The 26664-nt window shown below is 33.1% G+C and overlaps 1 protein-coding gene across 1 annotated transcript; it reads right to left on the minus strand.

Annotated features, from left to right (window-relative positions):
- LOC111001375 (NADPH oxidase 5) lies at positions 1-26664 on the minus strand. The gene is made up of 21 exons (XM_022271260.2): positions 25075-26664; positions 23603-24018; positions 10070-10164; positions 9223-9334; positions 8900-8997; positions 8423-8543; positions 8035-8185; positions 7469-7679; positions 6984-7207; positions 6623-6811; positions 6120-6313; positions 5470-5606; positions 4751-4935; positions 4354-4453; positions 4026-4177; positions 3605-3722; positions 3188-3375; positions 2797-2918; positions 1701-1907; positions 1336-1536; positions 1-625 (listed from the first exon to the last, which is right to left on the minus strand). The coding sequence occupies exons 2-21, from the start codon at positions 23924-23926 to the stop codon at positions 428-430; spliced, it is 3327 nt and encodes a 1108-aa protein (XP_022126952.2). The 5' UTR covers positions 23927-24018; positions 25075-26664; the 3' UTR covers positions 1-427.

Here is a 26664-nt window from a genome sequence, read left to right on the forward strand (position 1 = left end):
ATATTATTATTAACACTTTAATTTAGCGTACTATCAAAATATATATTTCAACCTAAATAATCTACACATCACGTTTTATTTTATAAATAAATTACGCATAACATTAATAATTTCTTTATACAAAAATTCTTAACAATAATTTATTACAACCTACATATTTTTAAATAATAATACAATACTTCACGTTAAAAGAATAATGTTCCTCATTTTAATTTTAACTAATAATAAAAGCGGTTATTACAAAATGAAATGTCAATAAATAAATATAAAATTACGTTACTATTAACATTATTAAAATACTTCATAATTTATATAATCTTTTTTAAACTTGACATGTCACCCTTTTATGATATTATACGTTCTGAACTGCTATGACAGTCAGTTAAAAGTTAAAACAAAAGTAACAAATAATTTTTGATGAAAACATTTAAAAAACTTCTTTTCGGAAATCGAACCCGAACTGATCGCATTTGACCCTCAGGATTCGGGCGAGAAGCGGCGGTCCGCAGTAGAAGACTGTTACCTTGCCCTTGCCCTGCTCCTGCAAGCGCTGGAACACTTTGTCCCAGTTGGGACGACCAGCGTTTGTTCGCGTCTTCAGACCTGTTATCAGGTCTCGTTTCTCCTGAAAAGTTGTAAACTAAATAATTACACTGTTCTGATTAGGAGGTTCATCGCTCTTTTATTTATAAAATTATACTCTTTGAGGCATAAAATTAAGGAGGATACAATTTTGCTACGTACACGATGGACACACATAATATAATCTAGGTTTACGCCGTGTAAAGCTTTCCAGGGAAAGTTGCTTTAATTTTAATGCATGTGCTTTATAGCGTCTGAGAGTATTTAGACCATACATTTTGACAACAATTATAAATTACTTAACTGTTTTATTATTATGACATTATGATGATTAATATGACATTTGCATACCTACTACTACATACTTTGTATGGCTGAGTACGCCTTTTTAAATGAAATGAAATGAAATCGTTTATTTTCTCTGATAGTGGTATACTTAGATAGATTAGTTATAAAAACCGCACAATCTGCCATATATAAATGGGCATGCAAATGTCATATTAATTTTATAATTTCATCAAAACAAACATTAACATAATATCATAATAATATATAAGCTTAGTTATTTAGAATTGGTGCAAAACTTATACACTAGATACTTGCCCACTCATATACCTAATCAATATGAATGTGCCGTTTTCTTTGCAAATAAACGATTTATTGATTTGTTATATTTGAAACATGTTTTGGAAATTTTAAAGCATAAAAAGTTCGAGTAAGTTATCGCCAAACTAATAGAAATATATTCCTCACCTTCTCATGTAATAGATCCAACGCCAGTTGCAGTCCGACAGCCTTCATGTCACTTCGCTGCAACGCACTGGTTATATACATGTGCATCTCCAGAAACCTCTCGGCATCACCCGCTTCGGCCTGCTCTATCTCCAGCTGAGATAAAAGGGAGACGAACCACTCGAATGACCGCTGCTCTCGATTTATCCAGAAGAAATCAACCTGTTTGCAATTATTAAAGTGTTTTCTGTAATTTCGTTGAGAGTTGAATCCGGGACACCATGTTCGATATTGACTAAGCCATTGCAAATATACAAAACACACATTATAATGAAATTTCTAAAGCCGCATAAATGATATTAACAATAACTCTACTTTAAGTTTACCTTTCTAAGGGTCATGTCAGTTCTTGGTCTACAGGGCCATGTATGGCTACAGTTTGGACAAGTGACTCTCGCGTGTCGGTATTTGTACATGATGGCTTGTAAGATTGATGCGAAAGGCGTGACTCCGATACCAGCTGCTATTAAGACGGCGTGCTGAGCTCGGAAGATGTGGGAGGATGCTGCACCGTATGGACCGTCTAAGTAAATCTGGAAATGTTGTTGACAAGAGGTGATTATGGCAGTGTAAAGGTATAAAGGTAACCCTAGCGTTTTATAGGCCCTGGCTTTCAATCAAGGCAGGTAGATAAAGTAGTTTGTGCTTGACGTTGTGTCGACTGTGGAGATTACTGGGCGTCAGTTTCACATGTTAATATTCATGATAAATGCGCTCGTAGAAATTGAAAGGTATTTCACAATCACTTATGTAAAGTGTTTATGTGTCGCTTAAAGTTTGTGTAACTGAAATTTTAAGGAAAACAAATTTTTCACCCTTGATATCCCCTAAAATTTATTTTTGGTTTTTAGGCAAAATTAATTGTTTTTTTAATGATACACATACAAAAATAAATACAACCTTTTATTTTAAGTTCTCTTCGATCAACCCCTATTTTTTATTTGTTAATATATACATCCTCCATCCATCCTTAGAGTTCAAGTCATATATACTTATGACTTGAACTCTAAGGTTTCTATAGAGAAAAACTGCGGAAAACTGAACAGCCTTTGGGGTAGTATAGCAAATTATCCATGTTGAATGTACTAAAAAAGTTTGCTAAGTCAAATCACTTTAAGGAGAAAAGAAAATCGCGGTGGCAGTTAGTAAATAGTAAAATTATAAAATATATTCATTTTTTACGCCCGTCAAAATATATAAAGCAAAAGTTACTAACGCAATGATGAATAATTTTGTTGCAATGAGTGGTTGATTGCAATGATTTACATGAAATGAGTTTGAACTTCAGAAACAGTTAATATAACACATCCACTGGTGCACTTAATTTCACGAAAATTCATATTAATATATACATATGTATGTATATATTAATACTGATTTTCAATCTAAAACAGTTAAGTTTATGTAAAATGTACCACGCACCTCGAGTGGTTTCCCAGAAGGGTAGTCCTCGCAGACAGAGTCAGGGCTCTCCTCTTGTATTACAGGAGCTTCCTTTTCTACATCTCGCTCGGGAGAACGGCTCTTTGAGAATCTACGACGAGCTGAAAAGACAAGTTTCAGTCTTAGGAAGGAAGTTTAGCAGATTTTAAGTAGTTAAACTATAATCTGTTAGATTTTTTTGCAATATATTATTATTCCTTTCTGTATATATGTAGTCACAGATTGTAAGATTTGAGAATTTCTATGCTCAAGGTTCTCAGAGGTTCAATCGGCTCTACGCCCTTGACTTGGGACCTAGTAGTAAATATAAATTTTAAATCAATTTAACACTTTATTGTTGACGTTTGAGAGTCATTAATACGTATCATACCAAGGCTTAGTATGCTTTCGTTGGATCTCCTTCTCTCGTCCGGGGGTCGGCAGGAGATGATGGTGGGTTTGGTTCTCATGTAGCGAAAACTGTGCGCCAAGGCCGCGTCCCTGGTGCCTCCCGTGATGCGTCTTCGGGGGACTTCCGCTATGTAGAGCTCTGAACCACATCTTAGGCTCTCCGGTGAACTAACAAATTGATTTAGCTCGTGATTTAGTTCAGGTATTAGTTGTATAAAGCCTATCCATATCAAAATTAGCTGTTTCAATTTCTCTGTTTTTTTTCTCGATTATTATTTCTATTATATGTACGAGTATGTGCTCCAAATTGTTGTGTTTAAATATTCGTGCTTATTATTGTTTTCCTTTTTACCTAACTTATGATACACAAAAAATTGAATAAATAAATATGACTCACAAATTTGGTTTCAGTTTCTTTTTCTTATTGTTGAAAACGTCCGGCATCGAATGGGACTTCTCCAGTAGCTTCATGGGTGACAGGAATTTTGAGCGCGTGGTCTGAAGAGGGGATAATGCTGGAAATGAGAAGAGAACATTAATATATTGGAGATACAATCTTCAAGCCCAAAAATATAATAAAGTTCTATTTATTTCTAAGAAAAATAAAAGTAGAAAGCGTAAACAACATTTTTTTGTTCTGAGGGATAGAATCTCTTAAATAAATATTATTTTTATGTCTGCTAATAATTTCTAAAATTAATAAACACCTTTAAAAGTTAAAAGAAAACAGTTTTTACGGATTCAAGTTATGTATTAATCCGTAAAAAAATGTTTTTCTTTAAATGTGTAATAGTTATGTTAATAAAAGACAATACTACCTTTAAAAGTATTGCTTTCGTCAGCACAAAAGGCAGTATTGTCAAACGCAAGAGGAGAAAAGTCCACCGAGCGAGGTTTGCTGGCACCGGAACCTTTGCGTCTGCTCATCGCACTCTTACAGCTTTCACCGGAATGTGTTCGGTTCACTGCCCTGAAAAATTCAGTTTTAGCCAAGTGATTAAACCTACATGTCTTGAGGCCGAGTGTAATCCGGGAGATTTTTCTCACTTATCGACGAATACACACCGTTATATTATAGTGCTGATAACATACAGTTAGTCATAAACTCAACGATATAAAGTAATAAAATAAAATATTGAAACCAACTGATGTGTGTTCGCGTGCAAACGTTGTTGTTCCATCTCGAAGTACTCGTACAATCTGTTGGTCCATTGCCCCACTCCGCGGATGTGAAGCCAGATGTAGTCTGAAATAAACGAAGATAAAAGTACTATATTTAAGAGTTATAATGAGTCATCCTAGCAATATAATATAATAAAATTTTCCTAAGAATCCATACGATAATTTGAAAATGAGAAATCACAAGCGATCACAACACATATTACATTAGGTAGGCCTTTATAGGTTGGTAAGTACGATTACTAGATTAATTTAGCAGTTAAATGTCTTCTTTCTAACTGTGGCTTAGTTAGCGTAAATAGTTTAATGTAGCATATAATATAAAGTAAATAGACATGTCTTTCAATTTGTTTGCGTTGCGTACCTTCTTGATCTGGTGCACTGCTGATGGTGAAAGGATGCCACTCATAGCTCGCGATATCTGGAATGTTGACGAAGACGTAGTCTCCGGCGTGAAAGTGGAATAGCGAGGGCCGCTTCACCACGAGGTGTGTCACGCGAGACGGGAGCAGGATTCCGCTCGCTATGTAGCTCTTCCCTCGTTCTGACCTACATATTTATATAAACCAGTAGGTAGTAATAGTTGAATCACGAACATCTAAACTGTATACACAAATGGTACACAGGGAAATCGCCAATTCAAGCCGAGCTGAGCTAAATGCCCTTAAGGCCAACATCGAAATTACAAAAAAGCTCGTGGTAATCGCTAGCAGACCACCGGGACCACCTTCAGTAGCTTTTCTTGACCGATAGCCATCGGTGAGCCTCAGCAAGATGAACAAAAGAGTTCAATGCCCCGCGTCCTCCCAAAGGTTCAATGTTAGGTTACTCATAGTGCACCTACCTACTATAATGTATTCAATATTGTATCAATAAAAACAATCAATGAGTTTCTTAAGAACGATTGAGTTTCATTTTAAACACGTTCTTACAGCTAATATTTCAATGTACATGGCATTGCTAAATATAAATAATTCAATTTCTGAGGCATTCAAGTTAAAATCAATAGACCAACGCTAGTGATAGCTAGTCAAAATAATAAGTTAAAAAACATAATATCCAGTGAATAATAAACAAAATTACCTCATCCAAGTAAGTCTTAGTACTCTCTCTAAGATGTAGATGGTGCCAGGTGCAATGAACCACTTCCAGAAGTTGGGAGCGTGGAACAATAACAACACCCAGAAGGGAATGTACAGCAGATGGGTGAAATAAAAGATCTGAAATATTAATATAGTTATAGTCTCATTATTTTCTAATATTTCAAACATTGTTTGATTTCTGTAAGTATTTAGACTCTTGTCTGTCAATTTGTCCAACGCTTTATTACACTTAAAATTACGAACTCTTGTTCAAATAACATAAAATTTATGAACTATAATTTATTTATTTTTATTTTATTTATTGTTTTATTCCAAACATAAACATATTATCTTTACAGCCTATGCCAATACGACAATGTGGAGAAACATTTAATAAAAATATAATAATGTACATAAAAATTAGACACCTAATTTACACAATATCGCTACTGTGAATTCACTCTGCGAACATACAAACATGTCGATAGTATCGGAGACAGCATTTAGTAAGCGCAACGTCCTGTATAACGGGGATCTGTGCAACAGACTGGGTCTTGCCTTTGGTATCGCAAATAACCTTCGCCGTCGCCGTTGCACATATCCGATAGGTTGAACTAAATCAGAAATGAAGATCATAATCTTAAAAATAACCTCAAAACATCCCCCACGACGCACAGCAGGCCTGCTGCAGGTGGCGAGTATAAACAGCGTGAAGCACAATGCGAGACCAGTTGGATTGGCACAGCCACCGACTAAGCCAAAAAGACCTGGCTTCGTGGATCCGATCCATTCCCATAAGGTGTAGTTATTCGCATTAAGTACTGGGTCATTTACTACGATTACACCTGAAAAATAAAACATACGTTTTTTTATTTGAATACATATATGTACGTTCATCTAAGAAAGCTTGTAGCGAACTTTAACTGAGTGAATTTACTGGATTTTGCCTTATAAATTGAAACATAAAATGCCTTATAAAAATTTAAGGCACCGACAAATTTAAAGAATAAGTCTTCTCTCTCTTAACCTCTATCTATAAGCATCAATATTAAGAATAGATAGAAAATATTTATCAATGATTAAGTTTCGATATAAATTTTCAAACTATTAACATTCAGTTATTTTGAAAACAAAGGAAACTAATGACAACTTACTAAAGTTACACAAATGCATTATGGTGTGAATGACACTGTACACGAGAATCAGTACTCCAGTCAATTTGTGTAAATAAATATGATGGTCAAGCGGTAGTAAGGAACCGATGCCGCGAGTTCTTAGGGCCGTGATGCAACACCGCAGCATTAATACTAGCACCCAGCTACAGGTGAAGTTCAGGCATTGACCTGGAAGAAAAAGGGAAGGATGATTCCATTAAATAAAAGCGTTTCAGACATGTGTAACGAATGCGTTGCTCGAATATTTTTACAGGCGCAATCTATTACTTCTCAAAACCTTTACAAGCCTCATATATTATATTTATAATAACAAATACCAAATATAATAAACATCACTTACCACAAGCTCTAGCAAAAATGACAAACACATTAGAATGCCAATACTCGACGATTCGAGCCACAAATAGTGCCAGGTTGAGGAGAAAGAACATGAGCAGGTACATCACGAACACATGATTATTCTTGAAGTAGGGGAACGACATCTGGTAGGGCTTTAGGGAGGAGAGACGAGTCAGGAGAGTGGAAGAGGGCTTTGGAGCAGGAGGAACCAGCCAGCGGTCAATGCTGTAACAAATATACCATGAGTTACTCGTAATTAAATACAAATCTTACTAATAAGGCCGAATATTTGTAAGAAGTTTATTCTATTACTTTAAAAGGGTAGAGCCATTTTTGAAAATGCATTTTCCATTTTAATATTGAAAAGTTTAAAGTGTTGCAAGCTATATAAGTAAAGTAAGGAGATATACACTGTACTATATATACGATAAATATTATATACGTTATACTATCAAAAAATAATGCTGTATGTCCAATATTCTTCACCTAATTGAAAGATTTTCCAGCAACCCTCCATGCTTACTGAGCTGGTCTTTCAAGGCCTCATACGTGATAGCCCCTCTGCCTTCAAGGTCAGCATCGCAAAACATGGCCTCTGTCAGCTCACAGAGCTGTTCCTCGCTGAAGTGCATCCCGTTCTCATGCATACATGCTCTCATCACTTCTTGCAGCTCATTTTGTTGAATGAGACCGTCGCCTGATATTTAGATAGATATATTTATTTATAAAATATGCTTCATAGGGTTATTCCTCAATAAAAGATAGTTATCAACAAGTCAGCAAAAAACATCAATTTAATACAAACTTATTTTGTTACCTCACATCATCCTAATTAATTATATTTCAGACTAAATAAACGCCATACTAAGCGTTTAACATTGAATGTCGTTTAAACACAGTAAAATAACGAAAATGTGTATCAAAAAAGTAAAAACAAATATTTTATTACAATAAGCAATAACATAGTACAACACAAAATATTAATCCGATAAATATTAAACCAAATTTGAGGTGCATAACTTAAATTATATAATTTATTTTTAAAAACCTACCGTCAACATCGTAGACCTTGAAAAGAAATCGAATCTTGTCCTCGGGGGTCTGACGGCCGAAGCGATGTACAGCAGCTATGAACTCTTGCAACGAAATAGCCCCCGAGTTGTCCTCATCGAATATTTGGAACACCCGCTTTGTGAAGAAAGACTGCAAATCGGAAACACCGATAGATGTAAGTGAGACTCATCTTCGCGCACAAGTCCATCCAGGTCCAAAAGCTTAGTAATAAAAAAAATATCTTATTTGAGTCTTATTCAAAATGACTACTTTCTTTGATTTTATCTGCAGTCACGCTTTTCACCATGTAGCTTTGAAAAATTAAATTACATAAAGAACAAATCCACATAATATGAAACTCATGCTTGATAATGCTTTAAAACTTACATTCTTGGAGACGAATATTTTCTGAAAGTGTTCACTGGTGATCTCCCTTTGGTCTCCTACAGTCTCACGAAAGAGCCGCTCAAGGCGATCAACGCTGGATTGGTCGATACCCGCCCGAGGCCTGCAAAATTATTGCAATAAAAGGCATATTAGTTTCACCACGCATTCTCATTATCACACAGACTTTTATATTTTATATGTAGTCTAACGTTTTATAATACTAGATGTTAGTGCTTAGAAATGTCATAACCTCGAGAGTGGGCTGTTTAAGTCCTGTTATAATCATCACAAAAAAATTGACATATTTTTTCTAATAATTCTTATTTCTGTTGAGTTTTAAGCAGACATTTTTGGAAAGGTTTCGAAATCCGTCAAGTATTTATTTTCAAAAAAACATGCCTCATATGTTGTACATTAAAGCTGTATTTTTTTTAAGTCAAAAGAATTATCAACATAATATATTGCAGGTGCATTCACCTTGAAGTGCTGACGGCAGAAAGGAAGTCCATTATCTCGTCAGCTGTTACCGACCCGTCACCATCTGAGTCTACCGCAACTAGAAGCTTCTTAGTGACCTAAACAAGTCGTAAAACTTTATGTACTTCTGAGTATCATATTTGGTTTCATAGTTTTGTCGTTGGCTACGCCTGCTGTAGAAGACCCGCTTTAAAAACTATTTAAATAAATAATGTAAAAAAGAACTTTTATTTAAATTAGTTCAGCAGTCTCCGTTACAATTGCTTAAAAATATGGAATATTCTTTAGAATATATATACAAATAAACCAATTGAAATTTTTACCACTTTATTCTTTAGTATGAGTTGGAAGGAGTCTGGTGTGACCACCCCCTCACCACACAGCACATAGGCCACGCTCTCAACCTGTTCCACAAAATCTAGCTGCTTCTCTTCTCTGAAAAAAAATATGATAGTAAGTCTTAGCTCTCGAAACATTCATAACCCTAGATATCTCTGAACGAACTACCGATGAGACGGTTTTTATTAATTTTTACCACTTACCTTAATTTCAAAATAACTAGAAATGATTAGTTATTAAACGTTCATAAATCTTTATAATCTATAATATAATATTCTCGTGTCACAATGTTAGTTCCCATACTCCTCCGAAACGGCTCGACCGATTCTTATGAAATTTATTATCCGTATTCAGAGGTCTGAGAATCGGCTACTATATATTTTTCAAACCCCTAAGCGATAAGTGTCCAGCCCAAACAAAATATTTTTTTATTTTTTTGTTTGTTTTTATTTTTTTATGATACAACATTCAAAAATACATAAAACCCTTAATTTTACTATTGCCATTAAATAAAAACCCTTAATTTTCACCCTACTACATTTTACACCTATTTTTTATTTGTCTATTAAAAACTTGTCTCATAAACTCTGAAAATAATAAATTTCTCTATATGAACATTTAGAGAAATTTATTATTTCTTATTACATGAGAAAAATTCACAGAACAACCTAAAAAGTTTTCATTCCGAAAAACCAAACAGTCTCTGGGGAAGCATAGCAAATGTTCCATGTTGGTATGTACTAAAAAGTTAGGCTAGGCATTAAGGAGAAACGAAGTTCGCGGGGGCAGCTTGTAATATAATAAATATAATAAAGATATACTTATACTTACGTTAACCTCTCCTTGAGGAACTCAATCCAGTCCTCTTGGATCAGGTAGTCTTTGCCTTCTAGATCAAACAATCGAAATATTTTTTCCAAGAAGCCCTAGAAAATCACACTTTAATTATTAAATTGTAACGAGTTTTAAAATATTATTTTTTTGTGTAAATCCTATACTGAAAATTTTTAGATTGCAGGATAATTATAATACTTAAAATTAAAATGAAATGCGTAACTATCATTATAATCACAACCTACAACAACTAAATGCTTCATCAGAACATAAATATATTGTACAAGTACTTGTAAATAAATGTTTTACATCTACCTTCATTTAGTTGAATCTAAAATTATATATCAAGCAACAATAAATTTACAATTATATAACAAGCGAGTGAGAATGCAGATTAATATTTGTTCGACTTATGAGGCAGAGTTTAAATTATTTTTCGTAATATTTTTATGTGAAATAAAATTTTTGAAGAACACCGTTTAAATTGTTCTTATCGGTACGAGTTAGTATTTTTGTTGGAATGAAAAGCTCAAAATAACTTTTACATTTATGGATTATTTGTTTTTAGCTAAAGTTTCTCATGGATTCAGCTAAAAACGAAACAATTTGTGATAATGACCTTTATAAAAGTCGAGTAAATTCATTTATATTATTTCATGATATTATAACGTAAAGTAATCAATTTGTGGCCAGGTCGTGACGCGTCAAGGTGTGAGGTGTCACGATATCTTTATCAGATGACAGATGTGTACGTGTACGAGTTACTAATAGCGCTTTGAAGGGCTGGAGTCTACAGTTGTCTATTAAAACTTTTATTTTTTCGTTACCAACGTCTGCAATTCATATGGATTGTGTCAAGCTTCAGTGTTTAAGCCAATCACGACTCACTTCTTCTTCTGGAGCGAAGCGTTCTGGAGATATTCAGCGCAGAGCTTTTCACTTACTTTGCATTACCGAACATTGACAACGATGCTTTTTGATAATACAGCATAGTGCATGATTATAGCTTGATAATAGTAGGTTAACGTAAATGTTTAGATGTTTTAGTGTTTAAAGTTGATATTTTTAGATAAACTTCGATGTAGTTTTCTTATGTATAATGTTGAATATTTTTATTGTTTCCATTATTTTGTAGTGTTATACCTATTTCAATATCAATATTAATTCTTATTACCGTTCATTCAGTAGGAGAAGTCGCAGACGTTAGATAGTTTTATATAAAGTTAATTAGCTTTAATCCGACCTCACATATGTAGATCAATGCTACGGAGTGACGTACACTGATTTATTGACACGTATAACATGTAAATATATGTTAGCGCTTACGATCAATTAAAATAATTACTCGTCAGAGGAAATGCCAATACGTATTGGCAATACGTAACTATAATATATAATTTCATTATGTATTTTTTTTATTACAAACTTAGAAGGCTTCTTATAGTCGAATTATATATTAGTTTGGATATTTGCTCCGCTTATACAGAAATAAAACCCTTAAACACAAAAAACTTATTTCAAATATCAGAAGAAATAAACAGTTTTTTCTTTAATTTATTTTTCTCTTAAAACTTTAACATATTTTAAAACCTTTTTTGATATATGTATATTCTATACTTTGATTGAAAAATATAAGTATGATTGAATTATCGGTGTTATCCAACGTCAAAATATAACACACCTGCAGCCATCGCAGTCGAGTAAATGTATCAAAAGATAAAATCAAGATACACTATTAAATATATATCAATGTCATCTGAACATCGTAATCGAAGTACTGGCTTTAATGCTTATTTCGTGACGAGGAGATTAAGATCGTACGTCTGTCACAGCACAGCGTACACGAGCGACCAATAAATCGCAAACTACCTACATGTGTCCTATTAGAGACCTAACTTTCAAATAACTTATCATTTTATGTTTAGCACAGCTAAATCTTATTATTGCCATAGTAATAACAAACAGTTATTAATGTTGATGAGGCTTTTTATTTATCAAAGCAGTCGGAGAAAGTAAGTCTCTCGTCTACACTAGGCTAAAAAATATGAGAGAGACATCTGCTGCATCATTCGACGACACATTGTCTTCCAACAGGTTTATGCGTTAAATACTTTTTTAATATAGGAGTTCTTGACTTAATTAATTAGGCTGCCTTTGAGCGCTTATTTGACTTTCAACTTTTTATCGCCATAGTCCTACTGAGGTGGTTACGGGTAAATTGTTACCAACGGAACTTGAGTTTTAAAGATGTACGCTGTCGATTAAGTAAAGCCCTTAGAGGTATTATCATCAATCAGGCGCTGACGAAGACAGGGAACGGTGGAAAAAAATTGTGTGGCGACACAAACATGACCTTCAAATTTGCTTACGATTTCACTATGTGCCTCAAATTTATTAAATTATTTTTAATTTAGAGTTATTTTAATGAACAAATTGTTCAACGATCCTTCATGATATTCTCTTGGTGGCTGTACACACTCGGCGAGAGCCTCTCGCCGAGAGTCTCGACCGAGAGGACCGAGAGAAAAGCGCTGCTGTAACACATAATAACCACAATAACCACAGTCATCGAGCAAGTGATTGAACGAGTGTGTACAGGTCGCTCTCGTTTTACTCGCGAGACCCTTTGACTCGTGCGCAAAAAACCGACAGGCGACCGAGAGAGGCGAGACCGACTGCGAGGAAGCGAGGCGAGACGAGAGCTCTACTGTACACTCTCGCCCTCGGCCTGTCTCGGGGTGTCTCGCCGAGTGTGTACAGCTACCATCTAATTTTCAATATTTTTCTTGGAACATTTCGAATGTGTACGGTTGTCATAAATGGAAGTATTAGCTTCTCCTTGCGACCCTTTTAGGTTCTAATGAGGCACCGAATGCTTACGTGTGTCGGTAAAATATTTTTATACCACATTTGGTATATTATTGAATTTTAAATTTTAATAGTATTTAAGTCTACATCGGTGTCACCATCGGTATTGCCTGATTAGCTTCAAGTTTTGCCATTTCATATTACACATGCTAAAAATGTCTTTTTAAAGTATGTAAGCGCATAAAACAGGCAAATAAATACCAAATATAGAATGCTTAATATATATTGACATATTAAACAAATGCAATATATTAAAAGTACTAGCGTTACTGTCAATTGCTGCCAAGTGCGAGAACTGCGTAGTTAGCAGCCGACCCAGGCTTGAAGCTTACCTTATGCCAAATAGCGTCAACTTTCAATGGAGATAAAAAATGTTTTTATTTTTATTTTCCTACAGAGGTAACTAAAAACACCACACAAAATAATGTAACATTTTGTGTTACATAACGAATACGATTAATTTAAATCAATCTAAAAAATCTACAATTAATCAAAGTGAATTTTATTGTTAATGAATGCGAAGGTAGCACCTTAGCGATAAATAACAAGCAAAGGCCTGCTTAGCAATTACAGTAAGCTAAGAATAATCGATTTTAACGACAGGTCATTTCGTATGATCGATTGTCTATTCGACCGTTTATATCAATCATCGCGCAACGAAAGGCTTGCTGTGGCTTTGACTTCTTGTGGCCAAACTGGTCTTACGATACAAAATGTGATGGATTCATTCAGGAACCCTAGGCATAGCTTTCCTGACTTGTTTTAAAATGAAGTCCCCAAGTCTGTATTCTATTATCTATATATTTATTTATTTAATGTACATTCACCTTCGAATGCGAAATATTTTTTATTTGTAAAAAGTGTTTTCGTAGTGCTTAAATATGACTAATAATACTTCTAATACTACACTTGATACAATGAAACTTTTGTTAAGATGGTTAGATCAATACTTGTTGCAACATCAAGTTTTCATCACAATGCGCTGTGGGCAGACAAATCGTACAAGTACATTGGAACGAGATCTGAGCGACAGGTGGCGTGGGTGTTGGCGTTGCTTCACATTAAATCATAATCACAAATGTTACTATGTTTTTTTGGCTTTCAATAACATTGGAACTGAGTCAATAAAATGAACCGCAGCTTTCATAAATCTCGATTAGTTAAATAAACATTTTTCACTTTTAAAATTTATGATTAAGACAGTTAATCTTTAAAAAGTTTAAACCTGAAAAATAGCAAATCACATATAATAAAAACATAAGCAGTAGCCAGGGGAGGATCGATATAAGGACTTATTGGCAAATTCACGATCCGCCCTTTGCCACTAGCGTTACGCTTTTCGGTCTGAAACTGAGATTTTTGTATCTATTTTGTGATTTTTTTCTCACAGGCAAGCAAGCCTGACTTTTTGAGTCTGTCTATTTGCGGGTCGCACGATGAAGCCTTATCAAACACCGCTCAGAAAGTCTCCCCTAATGTACGATAGAAAATCATCGTTTTCATAAAGTAGTAGAAATTGTGTAGATCATAGATCATTATCTCAGTAACTAGTCGCGGGTTTCAATACAAAGTATAAAAATGAAATCATACGTCAATTGAATTACAGAAAGCTAGTGTCAAGGGTCTTTTCACATCTCGCCTAATGTTTAATTGCATAACCTAAATACGAAAGAATTTATATCTTATATAATATATATGTTCATATCTTTTTAAATTAACAAGGTGTTGATGGTTGGATTCTTTGATCGTAGATTAACCAGTCTATAATAAAAATACATTTTGGTACACAAATTTGTTATTTTTGATAAATAATTTATTTATTTATTCAATGAATCGTCAGTTATGTGAGGAAATATTAACTATGAGTTAGGGCTAGACTTTCAAGCCAAATTCAATGAACAGTCGACGGTACAAGAATCTTTAGGAATCATGATTAATTCCCTCTTGACCACAAAAACTATTCATATTTCTGTAGTTTACTTATGTATGAATATTATTAATTAGTTTTCGTAAGATGCACATTTTTTTATTATTAAAGTGTTTTATTTTACCGAACCCGACATCATTTATTTATTTTAACCCAACATATTTTGAATATTTATAATTACCTATTTACCAACAAAAACCGCTTTAATTTTTTTTGTTTGATTAAAGGTATTAAGAGTTACGGTTAGATGTGTCTGAGCCTTTGGCTTATGAATAAAAACCTGCAAACATGTTGGAGTGAACTGAGCTCGTTACCGCTGTTCATTAGGGGATAATTGGAATTTATCATATAAATATGTCCTATACGTCTCAACTTACAATATTTTAATGTTCATTGGGTACAGAATAAGTTTATCTGATATTTTGTTTATTAAGTAGGTACTAATTTAATCAATTGTTAACTTACTTACATATTTACAGTACGTCATACATCATCCGTTCAGTATGCACGTGTGTAGTGTTTGTTGATTTATCAAGTATTTATATAAATACAAAATAAAAAGATCAGAACTCGTTAATTTGTTAGCTTTTTCTCCTTCCGAGGCTTTTCATCTTTAATTACTTTATTAAATACAAAATTATCACTAACATAAATTCAAAAATCACATAACATACATTAGCTAAAAATCGCAAACAATATCTTGTTAACCTGTCCTATACTGATACAGAAAATATTCTCATTGTACAAAATTTGCTTGAATATAGAAATAATTAAGGAAAAACTGTTTACATATGAAAAGGAAGAGACTGGCTGCCTACAGCACAGGGAATCTTAGAATGGGGGCCAGTTCACTTTACTTTATCTATATTTTCCTGTATATTGTGTTTATTAAAGTTTTTTATTTCTTTCTTTAGTTTGCGGGTCAGATCATTTAAATGACAAATGTTAATTCTTATGTTATACGGTGTATTTTTGTACGTGTGATACAGAATATATAATATGTTGGATTTCCGAATAGTTGAATTGTTGTGTGTTAAATATAAAAATGTATTATTATAAGGGGATTTAATATTATTATCAGAGCCTAGAGAAAGGGATATGCATGGCATGCGCACTAGATTTAATTTGATTACCTACCGAGAGTACTACTAGTAACTATTATAATAAATATTACTATCCTGAATTTAATAAGTGACCTACAGCTAAAAGCACAATTACACAAGAAATAAAAATGTGCTATATCTCCGAATGAGTACCGTGATTTTACTGCATGTAGGGCACGGAATAAGAGAAGATAGACAATAATGTAGTTAGCGATCCTATGTCTTTTTTTGTCAAAAAATTCTATTTAAAAAAATGGTGAGGTACTTTCAGATACGGATTGTGCGGCTGAAGTTTCAGCGTATTTTCACTCAATCTACAGTAGGGACACTGCGCGGATGAATGTGGAGACGATGCCTATTACAGTATTATCTATTTTATCTCGACACTACCGTATTGGCATAGTCTCTAAGGATAATGGATGTATTTCTGTATTAAATAAATAAGTAAATAAAAACAATAAAAAATGTTATAGATATAAAAGTTGCCAAGTATAACTTTTTTATTCCACGTTTGTTCTACACCACGTGCGTTTATACCACGGAGGCAGAGGTGAACACTTATAAAATAAGTGTGTTTAATTTTGACTTTGTTTAAAATATTTTATTCTGTTATTTGCGTTTAATTTCAGCTTGCGCAACTGTTTCGATTAGTCTGTGTCCCCCACAGCCTCATATAAATCTGTCAAGCCCATGTCGAGCAATGTTAACTAACAGCAATTATAATTGCCAATTCTGTCTGCTGTTAATGTTTCATTTGTGTTTATGATCCAAGACTGTTAGCACATGTTTAAACACGAAAGTTTATTATATTTCAGTGTGTGTGAAAATACACCGTTTTTCTTCTTCTTCTTGCTTCCATTATTAATGAAGGCCTAAGAATGAAGAATGCCACTTCATTAATAATGGGTACATATCTTGCGCTGGTCTAAACAGTTCCGTGATTCCACCACGACTTCTTCCTTCTACCAGTACGTCACTTGCCTGGCCTTTTGACCATCATTAAGAGCTGCAACAAGTTGTATCGAAGATGATTCAAAACGTATCCGATATGCGACTTTCCATATTTTAAGAGTCTCTTTCGTGTCGGCACCACTGCCACATTTATGAGCAGAGCAGACCGGAACCCCAAGCGGCAGTCAGGTCGCGATTCAGAGCCTGTCAGGTTCAAGAAAAGTTCCTGTATTTGACAAAGACTAAGTGTGAAGCCAGTAGCCGACCTCATGCGTACCCACGGCCAAAAGCCTAGCATGGTCGAACCTGTGCTACAGCTTAAAAGATTGTCTTAAGTACATTTGCTGTCTATGTTGTCCCAGCTCCTCTAATTTAGAGAACATGGAATTTTTTTTTACCTGGTCATGCAATAAAGAAAGCGTTATAGCTGGCTTCTTAAAATTTTACTTATGAGATTTGCTGGATAGAAGATAGGAAGGCTGGTAAAGCGACACTGGAAATTTTGCGAATCCCTAAACCACCATCACGCATCCGTTCGTTACCCATCGGTACGGATGAGTGGTTCCACTATTGCTCGTTCAGCTGCATATTAAGAAGCGATTCTAAGCTAATTTTGATTATGTCATCGACTGATACATCATAAGATCTGGGTGATTCCAAAAGGAGCAGCAACGGAGCGGAGGAAAAGACAGAATTTTAAGATGCAAAGTCAACTAATAAAGTCCGACTAATTCAAGGAGATGGTCAGCAGATGTCACAGAATATTAATATTATATATTCATATACAATATATAATATTAATATTCTATGACATACAATAGACTTATTAATATATTCAAAAATAGATTCATCAAAAATAAGACCTATTGAAAATTAATATAATTGCTATAATAACGCAATGCAGTTTCGTTAATTTTTGTGTCAGCACGTTGAGAAGATAATTATTGAATAACGTGTGTAAAAATAGTGTCAAAATATTTCTTTAAGGTCGACAAGTGACGGGCACTCACGATGTGAGGGACTCCACACATTCGCTTCGTAAATACGAGAATACTATCAACGCAACGAAAATAAAATTAATTTTAACCCTGAACCCTCAGTTAAAGTTAAACATAAACGATTTAAATTTTACTTAATAACATGACTGAATAAAAAAACTCGGTTTAATTGGAAGTTCGATGTGAATATAATTAAAGATATAGAGAGATCTTAGATGACTTTGTGAATATATGCTGTGCCCCGAACAGAAAGTGGATCTATTAAATAATGTAGATAACATTGAAATTGATTTGATCTCAGTCTAAAGCAACATTTGGCGGGCCTTTTGAAGGCTTAAATCTACTACCGACTGGATTGCTTGAAGTAAAGGATATATTTTCAATCAATATAATACGGAATTGAAATTGCACATCTAACTCAATAGAAATTAATTAGAGATATAAACGAACTGTTTTAACAAAGAACGATGTATTTTAATGAGAAAAGTTCAATGCGCCCATTGTATTTCATGTATTTATATTATACTTAACCCATCTAGAAATAATACTAATAGTACAATGTTGGAGGAAATACTCTTCTTATATTTATGTGTATTATCTTCGCCTGTACTGCGGCCGAGACAGCTTTTGTGCTTGTCTGAAGGAGGTGAGACGGGGCTAACGTTTCCAGAGAAGTATTAATTATCATATGATCATAGAATTAAAAACTACAGAGCGAGCTCCTATTCAAAAATTATAGCTTGTTGATTCTTACTTTATATAAAAAAATAAACGAAAGGTTAGTTCATTAGGTTAAGGGTAGTTTTTTATTAAATTAAATTATTGTGAAGTGTAAATTTGACACATAGACTTCGTCCTAGTGTCGGAGAAAAAGCATTCTCACGAAGGGCAGGAAATGTAATGTTAATTATTATGTCTGGACTCTTGTCACACCTTATCCTATTCAAACATTCCATGTTCAGAGCATTAAAACGGCCGCTGATACGTTTTTTAACAATTTTATCGTTTCCTATCTTTAAACTCGTTTTCTCTGGAGAAGATTTTTCGTTTTTTATTTTATTTTCGTTCTTGTTTCCTCGATTTCTGGAATACGTATATTGATCATGTCAAGAAAGTCATCATTTTCGAAGTGTTTCCCGCCAACTATCACTTTTGGGTAGAAATATTCAAGAAATACAACATTTCCAACATTTGAAGCTATTTGAAGGTAATTAAAATACATAACAGAATATATTTTGATTTTCGTTGGAATGAGATACATGAGTTAATTTTTAAAATTTTACAGAAAGATATAGAATATTTTTATAGTGACCTTATTTTATTTTAAAAGGTCCACATTTGATGAAGTTGATGATACTGATGATGGAGACTAAGACTAGATGGTTCAGTTCGAAAAGGAATGTCTTGCTTATTATTTATTCCTGGAAGGTATCATTTTGCAAATTTGTTTTGAAAGAGCGCAGGACAATAATTCGATCCTAAAAACGAGAATCTAAATTACGCTAGCCTTCTCTAAATTTTGTTTAATCCCTTATAGAGAAATCAGAGAATCATCCGGATTATAACTAGTGTCAGAGGTGCCAAATACATAGTCCCAATAATTAATTGGTTATCCTTAATAAAGACATGATGCCATTAATCATATCCTTGTAAGTCCATGCCATCTTGTATCGTAATTAACTAGTGATTAACATAATTAGCATACTATGTTAATTGTATCTAGTATGGTACTGACCGTAACGGAGTTTTTTTATGTTACAGCTAATATGAAAACTCTGTTGCAGACAAACATTACAACTCACAGGCAAAAATTGTTTTGAAAATTTCACTTGTTATATGGGCCTTTTTCCTACGATTGATAATTGTGTTAACTTTTTTGGTAAATTAAATAAACTAGTAAATAATTATTCTTTTAAGTACACCAAAGGCCACCGAACCGTTCCTTGTTGTACATTATATCATATGATTGGAATTGCAAAAACAATATTCCTCGGATGATTTCTACCGGCGACATTCTTGTTAGGGAGCACAAGAATTTAAAATAACTCTATGACACTGTGGTTGCAGTCTAAAAGGAGATAAGAACACGAGTTTTTAGCTCGTGTTTTCATTAAAATACCTTTCATTGAGCCGCGGGAAGAAGCCTTATTTATTCACTTTGTCGCCATAGCGTTATGTTAATCATTACTTGGACAGACAAAGAAATGGACTCTTCGATTTCTACACAGTAGTATTATCTTTTATAAGCGTGGCGATTTGCTATTTCGTTGGATACGCCCCAGAGTCAGACACAAGCAATCTTTTAAGCATAACAATCATAGCAAAGTTTAATTTATACTATGAATCGAGTGACAGTAAACAATGTACTTGTTATATTATTAAATGCATCCCGTTGACCTAGGAATCGTAAACTATCGTTACTGATTAGGGATTTAATTTCTTTTGCAACGTAAAGAAAAAAGCACAGCTTTTTCTCATTTTGTGTCTTCTATAAGAAACACAATTAAAACTCTTAAATATTTTTTGAAATGTATGATTTATACCTCTAAAAAGAGATTTCATTAATAACTAGAGCTGATTAAGAAAAATACACAACTAATGGCATTCCTTATACGTATGAAATAGTCAAACAAGAAATAAAAACACACCGCTCTAATTATGTGACCATAATTTAGTACTCAGTTCTAGATTTTTTTCCGACCACAATGGTTTAATGTTTGTATTATTAATTAATTAAGCCGGGATGTTTATACTTATAACATTAACGTGCACATAATTGATTGCAAAGGCCTCCCTCGAATAATATACTATGGCGAGATATTTATACCCATTCTCAAATAAAACTGTCTTCAGTTTTAAAAATAACTATTATATTATAATATATATATTTATACGTTAAAGTATCACCGCGCGACGGGCCTGACTTTATAAAATGCAAATGATTTTTTATAATTTGGTGATAACACAAAATATTTAATCTAAATTGAATGTTATTGCCTGTTCAGAATTATAAGTTAAAATGACTAGATCTGTTGTAAAATCAATAAATTAAAAGACAAAATACAGCTCCTGTATTGAAATGGTTCATAAATGATTTATACGTCCATTGATGTGCTGCAGTAGGCCGGAGTGATCGGCATCTCAATGCACCAATGTATGAATGATAGATAGATTAATTTTTGAATTAATATTTATCTTAATATTGTTTTAAGTTTTTGCTTCGCGATTAACTTAATTTAGCCACATGATATGCGGTTTTAAGATTTTATAAAGATATTTAGAAAAAGGGTCCACTTGATTGTATATATAATATATAGGTAAATTTCGGGATATGTTCTTGATTGCTGCGTTTCATAAAAAACAGGCGACCAAGTATACATTAGCGTTAAATAGTGATAAATGTATATATTACGTATACATATTTATATATTATATGATTATTTTCTAATATCACCTAAAAAATACAATGCCAGCCTGCTAATTTAATAACTCGCTGTTAGCTCTTTTCCTAATCCTGTTGTACAAATAAGAAACATTTGTCTTTTTTAAATTGTATTAGACGAATGGAAAGATTTTCAGTGACATAGAATACGTGTAGGTATAATGTCGATCCGTTGTCACACAAGTAGGTCAAGATTGGCCGCCATCATTGGTCCGTGTGTGGCCAATCCTACTGATCTAGTTGTATCTATTAAATTACTTTCAAATACTTGCATTGAATCAAAGCTTAAATGTCAATTCTTTTCTATTACACAGATTCACTGTCTCGAATAAGCTGTCTGAACAAATAGAACAATGGCTGAATTGTTGAAATCACTGATTCCATCCGGTCTCTTGGCATTTATCGAAAGTTGGACTTCTCTTCATAGTCTAAAAACCTATGTGTTGTTTTGGGCGAATTCTTTGTACCTTCATTATTTTTCAGATCGTAAATTCATTATTTCTTCGGAATTTGAAAAATAGTATTAAATAGATAAGCAGCTCAAGCATTTCCGAAAAAAATCGACTGAGGATCCTTCAAATAAAGAGAGTACCATTTCCTGATAGGCCGGCAATGCACTTGCGAGCCTTGTGGCTATGTGAATATCCATAGGCGACGATATCACTTAACATCAGATAAGCCTCCTGCCCCTTTGCCTCATGTTACATAAAAAAAGAATAGGTGGATATGTGGTATCTCATTAAAAATGTAAAATTTATAATAAAAAAGCGTTTGCATTTTGAGCATATGTATCATAAAATCTGTTATTAAAATTGGGTTCTTTTGCATAAGAATAGAATATATAAAAACAAATTGTTCGCCTTATTTTCTAACGATTGATTAGTTGTTATTGAATCCATCGATCATGAGCAGTTATCAATAAATCATTGCTATCACACATCAGTGTGCTTAATGTTACCCATTTTAGCACATTTCACTTTTTCATACAAACACGTTGATTAATTATCTCTAACACCTTTTCGAACGGCGACTAGTTATTGAAGAAGGAATTTCTTTTAACTGTCTATTGGGGCATAGGGCTATCTCTTGTTGTTCTGGTTGGTGTAGCCACATAGTTTTACTATTTTGTCATACGTTATTTTATTTTATCTTTTATCTTTTCCTTGACTTTAATCACCTGGATATATATCTCTCATAGAAATTCATGCAGTTTTAACTGAACAGGACTTATTTTACCGATTTATGTCAGTGAATTTGTATGAATTTCAATTTTTTAGACTAAATATAATTTATGTAACTTTTTTTTAGAGAAATCCTAAATGTTGAAACTTTATTTTTTAATTATATTAGTAAATGTGAAACATAGTATCCAACCAACATTAAATTTTGAATAATTTAAATCATATAATTTGCCTCAAAACGATGTCATAATTTACCAAAGAATCTCATTAAATCGAATAAAACAGGTTTTTATTTAATATTCTTACGTCCGGTTCGTTGTTGTGCTATTTTTGGATAATAATTTACCAGAAAGACATTATTGCGAAGCTTGTCATTTTTTAGTATCCACTTATATGAATTCTTTATTTTGCCAATTCTTCAGAAGTGATATCTAGTGAAGGAAAAAGTTTAATAATGTTGCTTGTTGTTTTATATAATTATTGCCAGATATTACGTTATACCAGTTTTGAGAATATGACAAATTTATTATTGTTTTTTTTATATTCTGCAATAATTATCAACTGTAAATCTATTCCTAACAACTAAAGAACCACTTATTAGGGGGTAACAGATAGCAACATTTTAACATTTTTCAGTTACATGACAAGCTAAATGGGTTATTTAGCTATAAAAAAAACTAAACTTAAACAATTTACAAAACATAACGTTTTTCAATTTGAGTCAGGACTTTTATAAGCCTCTATTTCGATAGCTTTACATACGAAAGTAGTCCGTACGGAGGTCATGTAATTTTCAATGCTGAATCGATATTACCTTAAATATTAATAAAATTACACTTCGTTTTTTCGCTTACTTTAACGTTATCATATTTTTATGAATTCTGTTACATTACATATAATTTAGATTAAAGCTGACGTTTCGGTATTGAATATTTTTAACAATACGTATTTATTTATATACAATTGGATTTACTACAATGGCAGACGGGTTTTTCTGGAATCGGAGACACAAATAGAGCCAAGAAAAATGTTAGAAACTTGCTATAACCGAAAATCTTACCTCATCTTGAAATGTTCTATGAAGAGCATCCTTATTGTACTTCTGTTCGTTCAGCTTCAATAGAGCCGAACACTGCCTCAACAGAGAGACCCTTGCTTTCTCTTTCGCACTCTCCTCCTCCATGAAAGATTTTCGGTGTCCAGTTCTTGGGACTCCCAACAAGTCCTTAGGACCATTCTGTATCCTATCATGATTCATCTCTAAGCATTTGGCTCCAATCTGATTTATGCAATCGTCAATATTTTTATTATCCACTTTACCCCTCACAGAAGCATCACGTTTCCCAACATTGGTTATTTCAAACGAATCGTTATCCGTAGACATTTTGTTTCACACTTAAATACTGTTTCATTATTTCACTAATTTTAGTTTGTGTCTAATATTCAAATTAAATTAAACTAAACGCCGTCGGGTCACTAATCGATCACGATCCATGTCAGTTTGATGAGATTAATCTTAATATTATGCGCATTATAAAGATTACATCGACTTATTCATAGATGGCTGTGGCATATTTATATGTACTTTCAATAAGTATTACACCTCAAAGTATTTTAACTGTATAGTTGCGGCATTAACATTGACAAGCAAAATATAAGTTAATATTTGAGTTTTACAAGGGATGTTGGGATATTCCGAACACGGTTCTTGTCTCTTCTTTTTTCCACAGAAATCAAATCGTTCGAGTTTTACGCACTTTACGAAATAGATACGACGGTTAAAACTTGCTTCACTTTACTGATTATGTTTTTTTTTGGTCTTTGCCGTAACATGTAAATTGCTTTGATTTTATATCTTTCAACGTTTTCGAAAAATAATAATATTTTTTTTTTATATTTCGTATATTAGAAATATTATTGCATAATTTTTGAAAATAAAAAATAAATATTAGAATAATTTTATTGATTGCTACATAAATTGCATTTACTGATATTATTTTATGAAAAGGCGCACGTATTGAAAGCAAAGATAATTTGTGACAATTGCGAAATAGTATTTTATTTTAAGTAATTCCAACAAAATGTTTTGATCAGTTTTTACATATTTTTATATTTTGTGAATTAGATTTAATGTCTTACTGGAATTTATATACATATATGTATTTTTAATTCATTTAAATTACTACACATTCATTTATAATATGTAAACCTTATTCGAAATAGTTTTCATGCCTATAAGCATTTACTTTATAAAATCTTCAAACTCTATTTATACAAGTATTATAAAAAAATATTATGGTTATTTAAGGTAGTGTCTCACTAATGCCAAACTTCGACCAGCCTGCCGTTTACCCTTTAAGGTAAAATACAAACGTCATTTAAAGTCAGTTTAAATAAATTTCAAGATGATTAAATTAAGACTTTCTTAGATGATTAATTATATTTATAAGTTTAATATTTTCGTCAAAACACAAATAATATTCGCAGCTATACACAGTAGCTTATAAATTTGATATCCGAAATTCGATTTACTTTCACTTTTAAACAACGACACGCGAGTAAGCGCGTCTCAGCCACTTTTATCACTGAAGCTAGAAGCTTGTGAGTTGTGAGCATGGTTGGATGGTGTCTCAAAATCCCTTTGAATTCATGTGATAAGCAAAATATGTAGTTGACGGCGTCTACACGTACAATACCGATATAACATAAAAAACCATCGTCTAACCTAACATGTTAAGCTTTTTACAAAGCTGCTTTTTAGTTTTTATCATTTTCTCCACTTGAACTAAGTAATAACACGGCCTTAACTTTCAATTCGTAATTACGTTTCGAATTAATAATATAATTTTATGAAATGATATCTTACAAGCAAAATAATTAAATGAGTGTTTTATCTGGCATTTGTATCTAATGAGATAATTAAATCGATATAATAATTATAATATGAGTGTAAGCTGTCACTCAAAATGTGTGAAGCGTGAATCCGATTTGACTTTGGGTGACAGTGAATTTATTTATTTGGGAATACTTCAAAAGTAGGAATCATGTCGGTATGATAAATATAGGCTGATTTTGGGAATGGCGAATGGGGAAACGCTTTATAAACTCTTACAGTAGGTAGCCAATTTTAGTCAAAGGTAATTTTTTACAGCGAGCTGAATACTGCGTATTGACCTAGTGGTTGAAGCTTGCGACTCTCAACCCAGAGGTCGCGTCTAAATCACGACTGAGCACAAATGTACTTTTCTTTCTATGTGCGCTGTTTGCAATCAATCGATGAAGGAAAAAATCGTTATCGTGAATCCACCTACCTTAAACACACCCCGCAAGTTTTTTGGGTTTAAACCCACACAGACGAATGATGACCCGCTTGCCTATTGCCAATAAAGATATCACGAATAGGATACTGGAATCTTAGGCCAAGACCACTGTTTTTTTAACAATTTCAGGCCGACATACTAACTATACAACTATCATAAATAATGTATGACTTAAATAATGCATTACAATGTTAAATAGCTCAGTAGGTACTGGTTTCGTCACCCATTCGACAAAAAGGTCTCGACCTATAAGTTTTAAGCAAGTTGATCGTGTATCCAAAGTGAATACATCGTTTTGAACCCAAACTGAAATGTCCTTTTTTCCTCTCTTTGGCATTTTATACAAATCAGTCGTTATTCGTCGTAAAAAGTGTAACCCAGTGTTAAATTGTGCATGTAAGAAACATGAATTTTGAAATTAAATCGGGTTCTGAGAAGGCAGTTGGCAAGTTTTGAGATATAACTAACTAATATTGGCCCGCGGGTGCACCCGCTACTCAACAAGTTTCACAACATTTGGCAACTCAGTGAAGTGTACGTAAGATAATTACATTTTAATTTGTTGAATTTATTTGAACATTAATGTCATTGCCATTTCCTCTCGAAATATTGATTAGTAAACTTTTTTTGCATATCGCAGTTGACAAGTTAACAACTAGGATTACATTGATGACTATGAAAAAGTAGATTCATCAACAAATAACAGCATATTGTTGAATATGGGTCAGTAAATTGGGTCTCTGCTAAAAAAAACTAGTTTATATTGCAAAGAACAAATTTATAAAGTTGAATTAGTTATTAA

Source organism: Pieris rapae, chromosome 18, assembly GCF_905147795.1.
Source record: "Pieris rapae chromosome 18, ilPieRapa1.1, whole genome shotgun sequence".
NCBI classification, from domain to species: Eukaryota; Metazoa; Arthropoda; class Insecta; order Lepidoptera; family Pieridae; genus Pieris; species Pieris rapae.